The sequence below is a fragment of the Mus caroli genome, unplaced genomic scaffold, assembly GCF_978045245.1.
Source record: "Mus caroli unplaced genomic scaffold, Mus_caroli_1 scaffold_13, whole genome shotgun sequence".
Classification (NCBI taxonomy): domain Eukaryota; kingdom Metazoa; phylum Chordata; class Mammalia; order Rodentia; family Muridae; genus Mus; species Mus caroli.
This window is the reverse complement of record NW_028227268.1, coordinates 87,505,599-87,524,733: the sequence shown is the minus strand read 5'-3', so window position 1 is coordinate 87,524,733 and position 19,135 is coordinate 87,505,599. Positions and strand designations below refer to the sequence as shown.

Sequence of the window (19,135 nt, the reverse complement as noted above, 5' to 3'; positions counted from 1 at the left end):
GTACACTGTAGCTGTCTTCAGATACTCCAGAAGAGGGCGTCAGATCTTGTTACAGATGGTTGTGAGCCACCATGTGGTTGCTGGGATTTGAACTCAGGACCTTGGGAAGAGCAGTCGGTGCTCTTAACCACTGAGCCATCTCACCAGCCCCCGCAGTCAGTGTTCTTAACCACTGAGCTATCTCACTAGCCATCTTTAAATTTCTTTAAGCTGGTAATTTTAACAACAGATCAACTGAAGAAAGGAATTGAGTTGAGGCAGAGCTCTGGCCTAGCATGGGCAAGCCTAGCTAGGTTCATTCTCAGTATCTCAAAACCAACCAGCCTGCGGCCAAGTTCTTGGCCAGGTCTAGGAGTTCTGACGGTGGCAGGAAGCCCGGAGGCTATAGAGCTGGGAAGGCTCCTGAGCTCAGTAAGTGGCCGTTGGGAAGAGAGGGCAGAGTGTGAACAATAAGGAAAGAAGCTCACAGAAGTATGCTGCCACTGATGGACAGGCCTGGTTACCAAGCCTTTCCTTTTTTAAACTCCCAGTACAGAGCATCAGACACAGGGCATTGCACTTGCTAAGCTACTAGACAAGCAGTCTGCCATGAAGCTAAATCTCTAAGCTAATATGTTCTTACTTACCTTGTCAGGGGTGTGTGGGGTGTGGGGCTGCAAAGGATGGGACAGTTGTAGCCCACTCTGGTCTTGCTAACCTTAAACTGAGGATCCTCCTGCCTCAGCCTTTCTAAGTCCCGGGGTCACAGTCTGCACCATCACAGTTAGCTGACTTTCTCACTCTTTAACTAACACACTCCCTTCGCCCTCATAGAGCACTTAATTTGTTTTTAATGTAGGGTTTTATGTAGCCGAGGTTGGCCTTGAAGTTGCTAGGTAGCCAAAGGTGATTTAGAATTTCTGATCCTTCTGGCAGTTCCTCCCCACTGCTGCTACTGCAGGCTTGGGCCCTCTCCCCGGCCCCTGGCATGACCTGGAGTTCTTATGGGTGTGGCCCGCTATACTCAGCCAGGTACTTGGTTTTAGATGTATTTTGTGGTGTACATAGCCACAAAACAGTCCTGTTGCAATGCAACTCAAAACTAAAGAGGCAGTAGCATCTTGCTGTGGTGTTCATACACACAGAGCCTTTAAAAGGCATGTATAAGAACATTCACGGAAGAGGAAGCACTTGGTTAAAGGACATTCTGGGAAGCCAGACAGTGGTTTTAATGGGTTGGTCCAGTGCTTCTATGTATCCAAATGGTAAACACTGTATCCCAAGACCTGATTGTTCCAAGATGAGCAGATCCTCATGTACACCAGCTTTCATTGTGTAAACCTTGTCCCCCAAGTTATCCATGATTGGTTAATAAAGATGCCTACAGCCTATAGCCAGGCAGAAGAGAGGTAGGCGGGGCTGAAGGTTCCTGGGCTTGGGGTCTAAGGCAGAGATGGAGGAGGAGGAGGAAGGTTACAGGGGAAGAAGGTGCCCTAGAGTAGGAGGGTCCTGAGCACATGGCCATTCGGAGCAGCCTGTTGGAGTAAGAGAGGCCCAGGCAGAATATAGCAAATGATATCTTGGGATTAGGGATAGCAAAGTAGACAAAACAGCATGGAGGGTTGATATATGCTCAGCTCTAGAGCCTTTAAGGTTTATTACAAATATAAAGGTTTGTGTCTTTGTGACAGTTTGTATATGCTTGGGCCAGGGAGTGGCACTATTAGGAGGTGTGGCCTTGTTGGAGTAGGTGTGTCACTGTGGGTGTGGGCCGTTAAGACCCTCATCCTAGCTGTCTGAAAGTCAGTATTCTGCTAGCATCCTTCAGGTGAAGATGTAGAGCTCTCAGCTCCTACTGCACCATGCCTGCCTGGATGCTGCCATGCTCCCACCTTGATGATAATGGACTGAACCTCCGAACCTGTAAGCCAGCCCCAATTAAATGTTGTCCTTTATAAGACTTGCCTTGGTCATGGTGTCTGTTCGCAGCAGGAAAACCCTAACTAAGACAGGGAACTAAACGATCTAAGATGTGATGGAAACCCAAGTAGCATTTACTACAAGATGCGGTGGCCCACACCAAACCCAGGCTGACCTTGAACTCTCAAACTCCAGATCCTCCAGTCTTAGGCACCCAACAGCTGAGATCACAGCTACGCAGGGCTACTCTCAGGTTTTGTGTCTTTGCACCTTTAAAATTTTAAATCGCAAGTGAAGCTGCCACTTCCTCTTGGCTGGATGATATTGTTTCAAGGCCTATGCGTCTTTCTTTAGAAAGTTTATCTTCTGTCTGTGGATGTATGTGTGTGTACATACATATACTGGAGGATCATACAGGGTGTGGTCCTCTACCACCCCTGTGCTTTATTCCCCAGGAGACAAGGCCTTTTAATGACCCCAAAGCCTGCAACCTTGGCTAGGTTGGTTGATAATGAGGGTTTCTGTGCCCTGTGCTGAAGTTAAAGGCAAATGTGGCTATGTCTGGCTTTTACCCAGGTGCCAGGGGATTCGAACTCAGGCTCTCATGCCTGCACGGCAAGTGCTCTTACCCACTAAACCACATGCCAGCTGATTTTCTTATATCAATCGACTGAGGCCCAAGGAATGGGACTGTGTATTCCACATGAAGGAAACTGAAGTCCACAGAGTCTACTTACCAGAGATGCCCAAGACACACAGTAAGAGTAAGACACACAGTAAGAGTAAGACACACTGTGAGAGTAAGACACACAGTGAGTGAGACAGAGAGTGAGAGTAAGACACACAGTGAGAGTAAGACACACTGTGGGAATAAGACACACTGTGGGAGTAAGACACACTGTGAGAGTAAGACACACTGTGAGAGTAAGACACACTGTGAGAGTAAGACACACAGTGGGAGTAAGACACACTGTGAGAGTAAGACACTAAAATGTGAGAGTAAGCCCTACTTGTATCCAGAGTTGGAGTAGACCCATGGCTCCTCGAGGTGTGGGGAAGGCGCCGCCGCTTGCTTACCCGACACACATACTGGCTCTGGGGTCCAGGCGAGAAGGTCTTGGAGCGGATGATGGTACTCCCTCGAAGAAACGGCCCTGTCGACGGGGCACCCACCCTCCGGTCCTTAGGGCGCACCACTGTGGGGGATGGGGCCACGCTGTCAGTATTGGTCTCTCTGTCCACCTATGGAAGAAGTCAGTTTTTACACCAATTGTCCCCCCAAGTCTCAGAGCCCTCTCTTGGTCTACTTGGCAACTCCCACTTCTATTATTTCGCGTTTGGCCATAGTCATAGATGAGCTTCTTGGGCTCTTATAATGCCGACCCCAGAAGCTCCTGTAAACCGTGGCGGAACTCAGGCCCTAGTTTGCGTACTTAAGTACCAGCTACATCCAAGACTTCCTAGCCCCCAGAGTAATGCTCCTAGCCAGTACTCTGATATTTTTCTGGAATTAAGGAGGCAACTAGCAAAATTCCTTTTGGCAATAGGTCTATGATAAAGCATGGTAGCGCAAATTTATAGCCCCAGCACTCAGGACTGAGTTCAAGGCAGCCTGAGCTACACAGTGAGATCCTGTCAAAACAAACCAACCAACCAACCAACCAACCAACCAACCAACCAACCAACCAACCAACCATCATGTTCTCTATTGACTACATATAGCAGCTACTGGCAATAGACACAAGCACAGCCCAGAAACTTAGCAGGAACAGCACATGTTGAGTGTGATTATCGCACCCTCTGGTGGGAGATCCCAGTGTAGAGGAGTCAGAAAAAGTACTTGTTTTGTTCCCGAGGGCACTGACAATACAGATCTCGACTCCAGGAGATCTCAAGGCTGGTGTTACCCTATGCATCTTATGGATGATGAAATGGAGGCTAGATGGGAATGAAGCTAGCTATCCAAGTCTGCCTAACCAGGCAGGGGCACAGTTGGGCCCTGAACTAAGACTGCAAGGCTTGAGATCTGAGAAACAGGGACTCCACAGAGGACAGAAGAAAAGGTAGGGTCGCATCAGCCCCTTCTGGTGCACCGCTGTCTCCAAATCAAGCACAGGGACTGCCACTTCTGAGCACAGTGCCCACATGGAGAGCTGTCCCTTGAGGCCAAGAGCCTTTTCTGACAGCCCAGACACAGATGAAAGATCATCTTCTCAGACTGCCTCTTTTTACCTTTAATGCTGGGCACTCCTCTGCCTCGGGGGAGACCTTTTCAGTGAAGACATCTTCCTCTCCCTCCTCTTCTTCCTCAGCGACTGCCTCATTCTCGCTGGCCTCCTCCTCGTACGTCCTGTGGTGACATAATGCTATGGTTATTTTCCCCAGACACCATTTAGCCTCTATTCCCCTGCGCAGAAGTGCATCCAGGCAGGCTCTCTAAGACTTATGATTGATTGTAAGGGTATTTATCAAAAGAACCCTCAATATGTGGCTGGCTGGAGCTTAGTATCAAAGCATTTTCCTACCATGTCTGATGTCCCAGGTACTATCTCTAGGACCCAAACAAAATAACCGGTTCTATTATTAATTTGTGTATGTGTATGTGTGTGCATGAATGTGTGCATTCTTGTCTGTATGTGTGCATTTGAGTGCAAGTGCCCATGGAAGCCAGAAAGGGGTGCTAAGATACGGAACATTCCATATGAGAAAAGTGCCCTTCTATCTACCCTAGCCACCTAGCCTCCGTTCGGTTCCCTGGTGGCCCCCAGTGGGCTTTCTGGTATTACAGATTGAATTAGATGTTTCTTGAGTTTCCTATAAGAAGACTCAGACAACTCATGCTCAAGCGTCCTCAGCTTTTGCTAGGATGTTGTGAAGTTCCTCTAGGCCCTACAACCATCAGTAGCCCGTTTCCTTTTTATTACTGAATAATGTTCCACTGGATGTGGTATGCTTAGCACCTCATCAATCTCTGAATACCAAACTGCAACCATCTCTCACATACCGTGACCACTGGGGCCATCTCTCACATACCGTGACCACTGGGGCCATCTCTCACATACCGTGACCAAAGTTCTATGGTGACAAGAACCAAACACCTGCCGACAAGTGTTTGGTAGGGAGCCAGGTTGTCATTTCTGTTAGATATTGCATTGTTGGTTATATTATTCCAGAGGCTGATGCCCAAGATCAAGGCTACACAGAATGAACGGCTTCTCCTGAAGTCCCTTTCTTTGGTTTGCAGAGGAAGGCTCCTTTCCTCTGTCTTCACTTGGTATTTTCTGTGATCATGAGTGCCTGGTGACTCCTTGCGTGTCCAGATTACCCCTTTTTATAAAGATACCCATCTGGTGGATAAGGTTCATTCTACCTTTTGTTTGTTTGTTTTGCCTTATCTTCTAAGACAGGGTTTCTCTGTTCTGGACTTACTCTGTAGTCCAGGCTGGCCTTGAACTCAGAGATCTGCCTGCCTCTGCTTCCCGAGTGCTGGGATTAGAGGTGTGCACCTGACCTGATTACTTAATTCTTTATGGCTATCCTGGGATTGAGGTCAGGACCTAGGCACACCGAGGCCAACTTTCTTCCACGGAGCTCTGTCACAGCCAACAGAATCTCCTATCCTTTCTGTTCTGACGCTTCAGTTCTGTGGCCCAAACCAGACTAACCTTTGGTTGAGGTAAGATAAGAATAAAAATTAATTTTCTCATTCATATAGCTAAGTGTTCAGTATCATTTGTTGAACAGCCTGTACTCTGGTGACAGACATATCCTGTCCCCTGTCCCCTGGTTTCCAGGGCTGGAAGGAACTGTGAGACTAATAGGCTGCATATATTGGATGGTAATTGACATCTTGACTTCTCAAAGATGTCCATGGCTGCCAAACCCTGGCCTGTGTGAAGCAGCATCACCATACCGAGCCACTAGAATCCCAGCCGAAGCAGAATGCGACAGTCTACCGTGAGGTGCACTGTGGGGAAACACAGCCTCTCCCCGAGGCTTCCCCAGCGGAGACAGTCAACCTCTGTTCAATGGAAACTCCTCCCCACTAAGGAGGGAACTTCTGACAAGGAGATCTTTGCTCTCCTGTCTCCTCTGTAGCCTCAATAGCCTTAGACACTCAAATCCACAGGTAGCCAACACCGCGAGCAGCCTGCAGGAGCCACTCACTCACCAGCCCTTCCTGGCTGCTTGAGAAAGTCAACAGTGCTAAGGGGGAAGTGTGGTCACCTCACAGGTACACGAGCTGACAGTCTCACCCAGAGTCACAGGCTGCTAACAGGTAGCAGCTAGGTGGCTTAGCCCAACTGAACACTTGACCGATAGGCTAGTCTCTGCTATTTTACTGTGAATCTGATCGAAGTGTTCCAGGAACATAGGGGAGGGGAGTGCAAGACTGAGCTCAATCTCAACAGTGCAGAGAAACAACACACACAGCATCTTTCACCCACTGCAGTGGCAAACCAAGCAACGAATGAAAACCGCCAGCTGACATTTCTCCAAGTACAGTGATATCGTGAGCAAGCGATGCTCGATTCGTAGGCAAGTTAGTGGCATTATCTGTCAAGCCAGGAACACGGGCTTCATTCAGGCAGTGCTGGAGGTCGAACCCTGGACTTCTGTACTAGGCAAACACTCTGCTACTGAGCTGTATCCCCAGCCCCAAAAGTACATATTCTAGGTTAGTACAGTAGTTCAGGTAAATGCTGGAGAGTGCATGTCCCTGGAATTCTTAGTCTCTGTTGGTGGGAGTGTTTCCTGTCTAATACTTCCTACCAGAGAATGTGACATATGTATTAAGAGGTGACATGCTCGGGCTCAGGGACACAGCAGGACCACGTGTGAGCACTGCCTCAGACAGACACACATCTGGGCCTTTACTCTCCCAAGATTTGAGACAATGTATGTTTTCCTGTGATTTCTTTCTGGCTAATTATTGCGCGCGCGCGCGTGTGTGTGTGTGTGTGTGTGTGTGTATGTACACGTGTACGTGAGTGAGGGCCTGGGCCTGCTACAGAACACTCGTGGGAGTCAGAGGGTAATTCCCAGGAATTGGTTCTCTTGCTCTATCTACTGTGTGGATTCTGGGAATTGAACTCAGGTCATTAGGCTTGGCAGCAAGCGCCTTTTCACACTGAGCCACCCCACAGCCTCTTCTATGGTTTCTAATACTACAAGTATTGTTTTTGCCTGTGACTGTTTAAAAGAAACAAATGCAGTTTTCTACTTGTCTGTGGCGATATACACCTGATCTCAAAGAGCTGGAGGCCAGCACTGCCACAGAACAGACCAAGGGAGAGCTATGCTCCTCTGAATGCTTGCGATGAAGGGGTTAAAAAGAGAGGGGACGAGGGTAGCAGAGATGCACTGGGCCTCAATACTGCAAGTGCCCTAGTGCCGAGGTTAGAGATGCACTGGGCCTCAATACTGCAAGTGCCCTAGTGCCGAGGGGTGATCTCAGGAGACCTCCACTGGACTCCAGAGCAGAGCAGGTGCACCGAAGCCAATGATCGCCCCAGGATCAAAAGCCACCTCCAGGCCCCGGAAAGGGAGCTTGCAGATGGACCCACCCCACCACAGCAGCTCTGGGAGGCCTGGCCCTCTTTGTAAGCTGGCATCTGGGAAGTGTGAATGGCAGGGGGTGGGGAGAGAGGGGGCCACGAGGGGAGCAAGAACAGAAGGTGGTTGCTAGGAGACAGCTTGAAAAGTCTCAGCATTAGCTTGGAATTCAGGAGAAAGCACTGATCTTGTGCCAGGGTGTGGGGAGAGGGGACCTGGACTGATTCTGGCATCAGACCTTAGCTTGGGTGACTGTCAGCATAGGGGTTGCCAGGGACAGAAAGAGTGAGAGGGACACTGTGACCAACTCAGAAACAAAGGAATACAAGATTCCAGTGGCCTGGTATGTTCTTCATCACAGGGAGAGATGGCAAAAGAGTGTGTACGCCAGCAACTCTCACCAGTGGGCCCAATCCAGCCTGCTGCTTTCTCTCCTGGGCAGTTGAAGCTGTGAATTGCTTTTATAGTTATTTTTAGGTGGTGCCAGCGTTTCAGAGTATCCCTGGCTAGCCTTGAACTCATTATGTGGCCAAGGATAACCTTGAAATTTGATTCCCCTTCCTTCAGCTCCAGAGTGCATGCACTGGAATTACAGGCTATGTGGCATCGCACCGAGTTTATGGAGTGCTGGGGTATTGAACCCAGGACTTTGTGCATGCTAGGCAAGTATCTATCAACTGACCTACACTCCCCAGCCCATTTTTAAAGTACCTCAATAAAAAGGGCAACGATCATTGAGGCATGAACAAGTACTAAGAAATATCAGCTCCAGTATCCATAGATGGGACTGTTGACAGAACACAGGCTTGGCTGCTAGTTACTCATGGTCCGTGGCTGCTTTCATACGGCAGAGGTAACTTGAGAGACATAGCGGAAGCTGTGTGGCCACGGCAGATGGTATTTACCATCTGGTCCTGTCCCGGAAACATATGGTGGCCCCTGGAGTTAAAGATTGTAGGGGGAGGCTCCTTCCAAGATCAATTACAGAATTCAGGACTCCCAACAATGATAACACAAAAAAAGAGGTATTGAGTGTGTCTTCTAGGTGTTGACTGCACTAGAAAGTCTGCTCACCCCCCCCCCCCCCCCCGTTCACTGCAGCACTGCTCACAGCAGCCAAGGTATCCACTAGCAAGCATGGTCTGTACACTGAACGCTAGGCAGCCATGATAGCTGACACGTGACCGGTGACAACAGATAAGGACCTGGAGGACATTAGGCTAAGGGAAAGAAGCCAGGTGCAGAAAGACAAACACTGCCCCTATCTTTCCTGTATGGAATCAAAAAGTTGACCTCACAGAGGAGAATGGTAGTTGCAAGAGAAGAGAGGTCACATGGTGAGCACCACGTGACTCAGACAGGAAAGTGCTGCCATGCCACTGCACTGTCTGGCTGTGTATAAGAATGATTAAAAGAAGCCGGGCGTGGTGGCGCACGCCTTTAATCCCAGCACTCGGGAGGCAGAGGCAGGCAGATTTCTGAGTTCGAGGCCAGCCTGTTCTACAAAGTGAGTTCCAGGACAGCCAGGGCTACACAGAGAAACCCTGTCTCGAAAAACCAAAAAAAAAAAAAAAAAAAGAAAAAGAATGGTTAAAAGAACCTGGGCGGGGGCTGGTGAGATGGCTCAGTGGGTAAGAGCACCCGACTGCTCTTCCGAAGGTCCAGAGTTCAAATCCCAGCAACCACATGGTGGCTCACAACCATCCGTAACGCGATCTGGCGCCCTCTTATGGAGTGTCTGAAGACAGCTACAGTGTACTTACATATAATAAAGAAATAAATTAAAAAAAAAAAAAAAAAAAAAAAAAAGAACCTGGGCATAGTGCAGGCAGGGGTTAGAGGATTATCCAGAAATCTGGTCTGCAGAGTGACTGCCAGGCTAACCAGGGCTCCATAGTCAGGTGCTATCTCAAAAACAGAATACAAGCTGGAAGAACAAAGTGACCATGACATACTGCAGCTACTAAATTATGAAGCTGTCTCCTGCATGCGTACAATAATTACTTGCCGGTTACTTGGCGGGAGGAGGAGTGGTGTTCGAGACAGGGTTTCTCTGTGTAGACCAAGCTGGCCTCAAACTCAGAGATCCGCCTGCCTCTGCCTCCCAAGTACTGGAATTAAAGGTGTGTGTCACTATCACCCTACTACATGTAGATTTTTAAAAGTATACCTGGGTGTGGTGGCACATGCCTTTAATCCCAGCAGTGGGGAGGCCGAAGCAGGTGGCTCTCGGGGTGGGGTTTGGGGTGGTGGTGGTGGGGTGGAGTTCAAGGCCAGTTTGGTATATATACATAGTGAGTTCCAGGACAGCAGGGACTTCAAAGTGAGACCCTGTCTCAAATGACAACAGACAAATAAAAAACCCTTTACAAAGTCAGCACTGAAACCCTAGCAGAGGTCTTGGCTGCTGCTATGTGTGGTGCCATCTTGCTGTCCTTGTGAAAGAATCCGGCAGCATTGAGCCACACAGTATGGAACACTGTATCACACAATGGGGCCCATCTTCTCTATGGAGTAGGTCTTCAGCATTGCTCGATGCCCCCCACCCCCAACCCCTGCTTTTCTTTTTAAATACAGGGAGGGGCCAAGCCTTGAAGCTGTTGGCTTTCTCCAGCTCCCCTCTGAGGTGGAGCTAGCTCCTCTGCCTCTGATCCATTCCTGCCTCTTTGCTTCAGTGGCAGAGACTTGATTTTCACATCTAAGCAACAGTGTTCATTTCTCCATCTCCCTCACAGTGGAGTGGACAAGGGGAGCCAAGGAGGAACACGTGGAAGGTGCTCTATGTGCCTTGCAGAAGAACTGGGCTGTGGGATACACAAGTATGTCCATCTTTAATCTTTCCTGGTGGATGACTGCCTCACGGCAGGGCATACAATGGTCATCTTGTCCTTATAAAGCAGCCTTAATAATGAGGTCTCATGGTGAAGACAGCAAGCATGGGCAGTGGCTGTGGGGTGGAGTGGAGAAAGCCTGGGTTCCTAGTATCATTCTGGAGCTGGAAGATTGAATTATTTCCTCCTGTTCTTAAGTAACAAAGCAACTTCAACAACTTCCCCCTCTTCCTCTCCTTCTGGCGGTGGGAATTGAACAGAGGACTTTACACATGTGTGGGGAGTATTCTGCCAGTGAGCTTCATTCCCAACCCAGAACCTTCCCTTTTCTCTTATTCCTTCCATCTATTCCTAGCAAGCAAGTACAATTCTTACTGCACAATTCATGGCAAATGATTTAAATTTAAAATCTATAGTAGAGCTTAAATTTTTCTTTTTTGCATCATCTAGATTGGCCTTGAACTCACAGCAATCTTTCTGTATAAGTCTCTCAAGTGCTGGGATTACAGATGTGAGCCTCTGTGACTGTTTTTGCTTTTTTGTTTTTGTTTGCTTTAAGCTCAAATAAATGTCAGCATACCAAAACAAACAATAACATCAGGAGGGAGCAAGGCACAGGGGACTCACGGAACACAAAGTGGGGAAGGGTTTTAGGTGCCACTGTGCTAAGCTAGCGACTGTAAGCACAGGTCTTTGATGCTCTCAGGGGAACCTGCCCATGACCTACACGTGGTCAGAGATCTCTGTGTCTAGCCCCACGGGATATGCCCACTTACCAGCTGCCCTCCAGCGTCTGGGAGCTGCTTCTTCCCTCCTGCCTCTTCTCTAGCTCCACAGCTGTCTGTTCTAGCAAGGCAGACACAGCATCCTGCAGAGACAGAGTCCGCCAGGTCAGCAGGGATCCTGGGTGCTACCATACCTACCGGGCATCCCAGCCAAGTCACCCTTCTAGAGAACACAGGGAGCATTCCAAAGGCTGGTGCGGCCAAGCATCTGGCCTCTGGTCACTCAGCACGGGAAGTATTGTTTTGGTCTCATCAGGCAGTCCGCAGAGCATCTCTCTCTCTGTGGACCTACCTGGCAGAGTTAGTTTAACAGTGAGAGGACAGCATTATAGATGTGACTGGAGGAGATCAGAGAGTTGTCTGTCAGAGACTTCATGTCACATGAAACATCAAGGACATACGGATCAAGGGAGAGGCAAGCACTGTGTATCTGGTAACAAGAGACACAATGGCAAGGGTGTGGGGTGTGGGTGTAGGTGGGGGTGGAGGCTGCACACATAGAGGGCTTCCAGAAGGAACTGAGTGGGGTCATTAAGACTGTGACCTAAGAGAATGACTGACTCTCTCTGACCCACAATTTCTTCCAACCAGCACTAGGAAAGGTCATTGTGAAGATAAATTGTGATGATCTACACAGACCGGGAGCCTGGCAGACAGCATTCAGTAGACAGCAGCTGACATCCAAGCAAAGCCAGAAGGTGTAGCTTTCCCATGGCGTGGTCCATCTACCATCATCCTCAGCTCTTTGACACCACCCCACAACCCCAGCCTGAAACTACTGACAAGTTTTTCCAGGAAGGGAAGAAAGATAAAAAATTAACCAAGGACCAAGATAGGTGGTTTGCTCATACAGAGCAGCTTACTGGACCACACGGCCACCATGGTTTGCAGAGGGAAGCCATGAGCTACAGGCAGTTACAGGCAGCTTATCGGATGCTTGTCTCTTTTGGTTTTGGTTTAGAAACGGGGTCTCTTTGCGTAGCCCTGATTGCCCTAGGACTTGCTCTGTAGACCAGGCTGGCCTCAAACTTCCAGTGATGCTTCTGTTTCTGCCTCTTTCATTACAGGTGCACGCTTTCAAATCAAAGCAAGGAAAACGTTTTCCAAGTGACTCAAAACGGGCCAGGTGCCACTTACAACTTGCAACAAGGGCTCACTGTATCCATTTCTTCAAAGTGTCCCGAAAACCTTACCAAACTCCTTACTAGACATGAAAAAAAAAGCAGAGGAGGTTCAGAGGCTGAGAGGTGTGACATGCTCCGCCCACCTGTCATCTAGCCCCAAAGGGCCAACTTTTCCTAATTCAGGTTCTCAAGAAAGTTCTATGTTCTATCCCCAGCTTTCTCCTTCCTTCTGCACTTCTTAGATCCAGGTTCTCACGTGTGTTAGGTTGGCTCCATCTCCTGAAACACTCATATATCCTCTATTACCCTCTACACCACTTTGTAAAAACTTCAAATATAATATAATATAATATAATATAATATAATATAATATAATATATACGGTACAATAGAATATAGAAGGAAAGCTATTAGGGAGCTGGGTCATGACCACCATGGAAGACCATTCCCGCATGGCCCTCTCTTCCCACCTGCTTCCGTTTCCCCTTACTCTGGGCTCCCCTCCTCCCACACTGTAAGCTTGGTTCCAGTCGATGGGATGCAGCAGGGGTGGGGGTGAGAATGTTCCCTGCAATCAGTTCACTTAGCGCACTCACCACATGGTCTGGCCCCGGAGCTTCCGTTGGCTGGGGCTCCCTGCACTGCTTCTTCAAGTATTTGTAGCTCAGGAGATTGTACCAGCGCGTTGACCTCTCCCCAGACCGGCAGACCTCGGCCAGGCTGATCTGAGCACCTCCCTGTTTGGGGCAAATAACAGTAACAGCAGGTCTCACTATGTTGCCCAGGTTGGTGAACTTAAGCCACTCAAGGAGTTGGGACTAGGTGCACCTCACCTATTTATACATCCCATCCCCTTCCCTTTTAAAGATAAATTTGCAATATAACCCAGGCTGGCTTTGAATTCACTCCATCACCCACTCACATCCTGAATGCAGCCTCCCGAGTGCTAATTTTACAGCCATTATACCACCATGTTCAGTGTCTATGAATACACATATCTAGTGTCTTCTGACACGGGTCTTCATGTAGTAAGGCTGGCCTCAAACTTGGTTGAAGATGACATTTAACTTTTGTCTGCCTCCCTAGTGCTGGGAGTATGGATGTGTGCTACCAGGCTCACATGTGGCCCATTTTAAAAACGGGGTTATTTGAGTTTTGCTTGTTGATACTTCTCCAGTGCTAGTCTGGGCTAGGCTCTGGGTTGGGTACTTAGGACAGTGAGGGTCCCTACGCAGTCGCACTTCCTAGCAGCTAACAGTCCCATGGAGCACACCCCTGAACGAACGATTACAAGAGAGGTTGCTTTTACACCCCTTATGGAAGGAACTTGCCAATATCTAGTAAAAATAGGGATGCATTTACTCTGTGGCTTGGGAATCACGTGTATAGGCATCGATCCCATAAATACCAGTTCATAATGATCCATAAACAGGACCCGTCATTTTGGCTTACTTTGTTCAGACTGACCTTGAACAAATTCTCCTGGCTACACCTTCTGATTGTGCTAGAATTATGGTTCCCATATAGAGGCAAAACCACCCATCCACCTACACACACATACACACACACACACACACACACACACACACACACACTTGCACCATGTCTGAGGTATAGAGGGTCAGATGATCATGTTGAACACATGATAAGAAATAATGGCGAGATAAGGAATAAACAAATCTAAATGGCTAACCATATTAAGATACATGGTAGGATCAGGGTTGATGTCAAAGAGTGGGAGCTCTTTGAGGTGTACAAATGAACTCTTTAAATTAAAAAAAGAAGAACAAGCCGGGCGTGGTGGCGCATGCCTTTAATCCCAGCACTCGGGAGGCAGAGGCAGGCGGATTTCTGAGTTCGAGGCCAGCCTGGTCTACAAAGTGAGTTCCAGGACAGCCAGGGCTATACAGAGAAACCCTGTCTCGAAAAACCAAAAAAAAAAAAAAAAAGAAGAAGAACAGACTCCCCAGCCTTACTGAGATGGGAGCTGTTCAAGCACAGTGTCCATTCTCTGGTCCAGCCTCCTCAGGAAGCCCTGTAGGCTGGCTGACCTTACTCATTCCTGTGGAATTTAAGTATTTTATCCAGTCCTCTTCCCCAAAGAGCTCAGGACAGATTTGGGGTTCAACTCACCTACTTTTCCCTTTGTTTTCACATACCAGTGGCTGGGTCCATGGGTGGCATATGTATCAGAAATCAGTTGGCATAGGGGTCTCTAACTGGAGAGGGTTCATCTGAGGCAGGGATCTTAAGCCCACCTGAGAGCCTGTCTTCTGCTTTCTCCTTGTACAGGATGGGCATCTCTGATGCCAATCTGAATCTAAACTGCTCCCAAACCCCAAGACCATTTGAGCGTTATCAGGATGCCAAATGTAAAAAAGGCCAAGCCTCATCTTTTTCTTTATGCACAAAGCTACTTAAAATATTCTATATTCTAACCTCCAGGCTAGGGATACAAGGTACATCTGAAACAAATGTATTTCCTATTTAGACTTGAATTCCAGCTCCAACCTATCTCACTATATAGGCAAATATCTAAGCCAGCAAAACAAAATAAGACCAAAACTAAGAAACCCCAAACAAACCAACAACTGCCCCCCGGCCCCCGAAATCTGAACCAATTCTGGTCAAGTATTTCTGACAGGGATATTCAACCTAAACCAGGAGGAGAGGTAAGTGTGCAGACTGCTGAGTCTGGTTGACTAAAGCAGTTTCTGGGAGGAGAGTGTGGGGCGGGGAGAGGAAGGCAGCAGGACCTGGCACTTTACTATTTTGACACCAGCTTCCTCACCAATGGCTGCTCTATGCAGGGCTGGGGGTGGGGTGCTGCCAATTCAGGAATCAAACGGCTGGTATGCTCCAGGCACCAGAATAAACTAAGTATATACAAGAATATGTATATTACTCCTTTATTCATTCAACAAGTATTCCCTGCAGCAGGAACACATCTAGAACACGATTCCCATCCTCTCACCGCCAAGGGAATGACAGTCCCCTGGGGACACACAAACATACTGGATGCTGCAGTTCAGAACATGACAGGCCACATTTGAGGTACAAGCTGGGGAGGGATCATGAGGACAGTTTGGAAGCATGACACCTCCATCCGATTATTACTAATGACAAGATGCACTGCCTGCTGGTGCCGGCTCACAGGTGTGAATATCACTTCTCAAACTAGCAGCATTTTGAGGGCATTTACCCAGTCATGGATTCAACCTACAGGATTGACTGAATAGCCTACCAATGCTGGTGCGTGAGCACACGGTCCCAGGAGACAGAGCGTGAGAGTGAGGGGGTGACCAGGGTTTGTGGGATACCAGTGAGGAGTGGTCTCTCTCAAAGGGTGCCACATAGCATTGCTTAGGTGTATTTCCTGTCCAGTTGCACAGGTGGAGGTGGGGTTCACATTGGCAGGGCTGGAGCTTTGACAACAAGCAAGAGAGAACAAGGGAGCTATTGTAAAAGTCCATGGTGGGGTCTGTTCAGCAGGGCTTGAGCTGTGGGACACTGGCCTTAGTGGCTAAGAGGGAGTAGTGTGACACCCCACTAACACATGTGGTAGAACTGCTACTGACAATCTTAGGGACACAGACCAAGTGTTCTCCTAAACCCTGAGGTTGGGGGAGGTGAGAGCCTTTGGTCACCCTGAAACGTAACGCAGTTCAACAGGAACACTCGAGGAAAGTGAACGTGTTGAAATCCACGTTGGTCAGTTCACTGGATGAACTGGACAGGTTACTTAGCCTTCTGGGGCCTCGCTCACTCTCTAAAAGGAAGATCGCAGGAGACTTCTTCCAGGGGCTGTGCTGAGGGTTAAAGAAGGGGCTTTGGCCCAATGGTAACACACAGATACTGCTTGTTAATGGTATGGCTGATTAAATAGCTTAAAACACACTGGGGATTCCACAGCCTCAGCAAGGCAGGGAGACTCTGAGTGAGCGGGAGCAGAAGAGCTCTTTCCCCCTCATGCCTCACTGCCTCTCTTCCAGCCACCCAGACCTGTGCTTCACATTCTCAACAGAGGCAGGCGAGGAGGTTTCCCATTGGTCATGGACAGCAACAAGCCACTGTAAGATGAGCGCTTTGGCTGTTGCTATGGCAACCAGCAATGGCCAGATCTCAATTAGGAAGGAAGAATAAAAAGCACCCACTTAGGAGAAGAAAAACAGGATTTAGTCTCTTCTCACTCTGGAATTCCCAGGGCTGAGGAAAGCTTCACTGGAGGAGTCTGGGTCTGAAAGCGCTTTCTTTCAATGTCCACCGTGTTCCTTTTGTCACCATTTGTAGCCTCCAAGGAGCATCGAGTTAGCAAAGAAAGGACACTGGAGGGCTCGAATGTATGCCCTGCAGACAAGGGGTCCAAATGCAGCTCTGCTCCTGGATTACAATGTGACCCAAAGCAGGAACTTTCCTCTCTGTGACTCAGTTTCCCACTAGCACAAGGTACCTTGTTTTAAGATGAGTGAAAACAATGGAGAGAGTGCTTGTCGGGGACCTAATTTAGTGTCTGTCAGAAAATGTCACCCAACTCACATTTACTGTTGCCTTTGTGTCCGTGTAACATCATCAGAAGAGGCAGGGTTTCTGCCATGGGCTGAGCAGGAAAGTGACTGATGCTCGTTGTCCGTTGGTGATGCAAAATGTGACCTGGGACTGTAGCATCCCACCCCCCTGGGAACTTGTCAGAAATGCTGATTCTCAAATTTACTGCATCTCCATTTGCACTCTGACCAGGTGACTCACAGCTGTCCCTTGTGCACTGAGTCTGAGCAGCACTGCATTAATGCTTCATCAGACAGAAGCTCAGATGGAACGGTGAACAACCAGAGCTGCATTACAGATCTGGGAACTGACACTAGGCATTGAAGACTTTCAGGTGGCAGGGCTTGGTAGGGCTAGCCTGGTGATTTGTCCCTAAAACCTGAGGATGCAGTCTCAGAATTCCACAGCAGTAAGGATTCCCCATCACAAGCAGACAGAAGTGAGGCTGGACAGTCAGGAGTCCCCAACTATGAGCACAGACTCATGGCTGCCACCAGGAGAAAGACCAGCCCGCAGGGAGGCAGCAACTGGCCTGGTTACACTCTCAGCTTCCAGACATGGATGCAGGAAGAAGGCTCAGTGCCATGGACAAATCCCCGGCCTATGCTCTACATGAGCCCCACATTTTCTTCTGTTGCTTGAGCCCAGCCATTTCTAATACAGCCCGTATCACAGCCCGTTGCATGTTATCTGACAATGCTGGCTCCTGTCTAAGGGGCCCTCTCAACAGATTGCCAGTGCCCAGAACAGGCACTGGCGCCTAACAGGCTCTCAGGAAAGACCAGGGGAGCAGAGCTTTTTTAACTCTAAAGCCCACATTGCTTTAAAGACACTGGAGCTGCCATTTAAACATTCTGAAATGGCATCAGAGTTAAGAAAGCCTTTCATTTTGTTCAGCTCGGAACAAAGATTTTATATCCCAGAAGCCCCCGGGGAGGGGTTACTCAAAGTTGAACAGTGTTGCACTGCTTGTATTGAAGTGCAAAGCTCTCACGGGGCTACTGACTTCCTTGATCCTGGCTCTGGCCAGTGCAAAAGAAGAGGAAGCCAGAGGAACAGAAGAGATCCCGATTACTGAGAATCTGTCCCAGGCACTTGTGGTGGATGCTTTGTATACACACTCTTAAGGCTCACGGCACTCACCAGTGTGCACCAGGAAGGAATTTAGACAAAGAAATCGGAAAACAGAGATGTTAAGGAACTTGTCCATGGCCACTCAGCTAGACTCCGAATGGTAAAGGTGAGATTTGAAGTCATGCTGTTCTTACTATTCTGTGACTCTTCTCGATCTCTAAAGAAGTTGAGGCAGATGGCATGTACTTCCAGGTTCTTTCAGGTCTACTACTCCTCTCACAGGAGGGGCTTGGACACATAAGTCTAAGATCACTCCTTTCTGTGAAGTATACTAGGCTGGACTCGAACTCACAGAGATCTACTTGCCTCTGCCTCCCGAGAGTTGAAATTAAAGGTATGTGCCAGTACATGTCTCCAGATTCGTAGAGACTCAAAGCTTGTGGAGACTGAGGCGAGATGGTTGCAAACCCCTACCTGTATCACCCTCAGGCCCTAACGACTGAAGACCAGGTGGACAGACAGACAGAAACAGACTCATCTCTCACCAGACACTCCTCTGTATGGCTCCTTTCAGTGGTGCAGACATCGACTCGTAAGGTCTTCTGGTGAAGGGCTGGGTAGGAGATGGACACCCAGAATGCCTCATTGAACACGAGGGTATCTGCCGAGTCCAGAGGCCGGGTTCTGAACAAGCAGGTGCTGCTTTCAGAGCAAGGCAGGATGGCTACACGGATGTTTCTGGAGGAGACAGAATGGCCAGAGAGCCGCATCAGCTGTCAAGGGCTGACCTATTATAGAGATCCCCAGGGAGACAGCTGGGAAGGAGAGAGTGCAGAACGTCTTATGTGGGGGGATGCAGCAAGGGCTCTAGGGTACCAACTGCTCTTCCTGCCATGGCTCTCTGAATTCATTGTTATTTTGTTTCTTTTTTTCCTATATAGGGTCTGGTCTCACTATGTAGCCCTGGCTGTCCTGGAACTTACTATGTACACTAGGCTGGACTAGAACTCACAGAGATCTGCTTGCCTCTGCCTCCCAAGAGTTGAAATTAAAGGCATGTGCCAGTATGCCTGGCTGGGCCTCTGGATTCTTAGAGACTCAAAGCTTGTGGAGGTTGAGGCAGGTTAAGTTGTAAACAATGGTTAGGCAGCAGTTCACTAGCACTGAGCAATGGTGGAAAACAGGGGCACCCATGCACTGAAGGCAAATGCATTAACCCCCTGCAGGCAGAAACTTGACAATTCTGTTACGTGTGTAGATACATGCATGTAGAGGTCGAAGGTCAACCTTGTATGCCAGTCTTCACAGGCTGTCTACCCGG

General features: G+C 48.6%; 1 protein-coding gene across 1 annotated transcript in view; it reads right to left on the bottom strand.

Moving 5' to 3' along the window:
• Wwc1 (WW and C2 domain containing 1) overlaps positions 1 to 19,135 on the bottom strand; it is a 141,566-nt gene that overhangs the window by 8,955 nt on the left and 113,476 nt on the right. The window contains exons 15-19 of the mRNA XM_021176839.3: positions 18,360 to 18,552; positions 12,792 to 12,932; positions 11,063 to 11,154; positions 4,132 to 4,249; positions 2,977 to 3,141 (exon numbers count right to left, since the gene is read on the bottom strand). Coding sequence (XP_021032498.1) covers positions 2,977 to 3,141; positions 4,132 to 4,249; positions 11,063 to 11,154; positions 12,792 to 12,932; positions 18,360 to 18,552 — 709 coding nt within the window. The remainder of the gene's footprint in view (positions 1 to 2,976; positions 3,142 to 4,131; positions 4,250 to 11,062; positions 11,155 to 12,791; positions 12,933 to 18,359; positions 18,553 to 19,135) is intronic.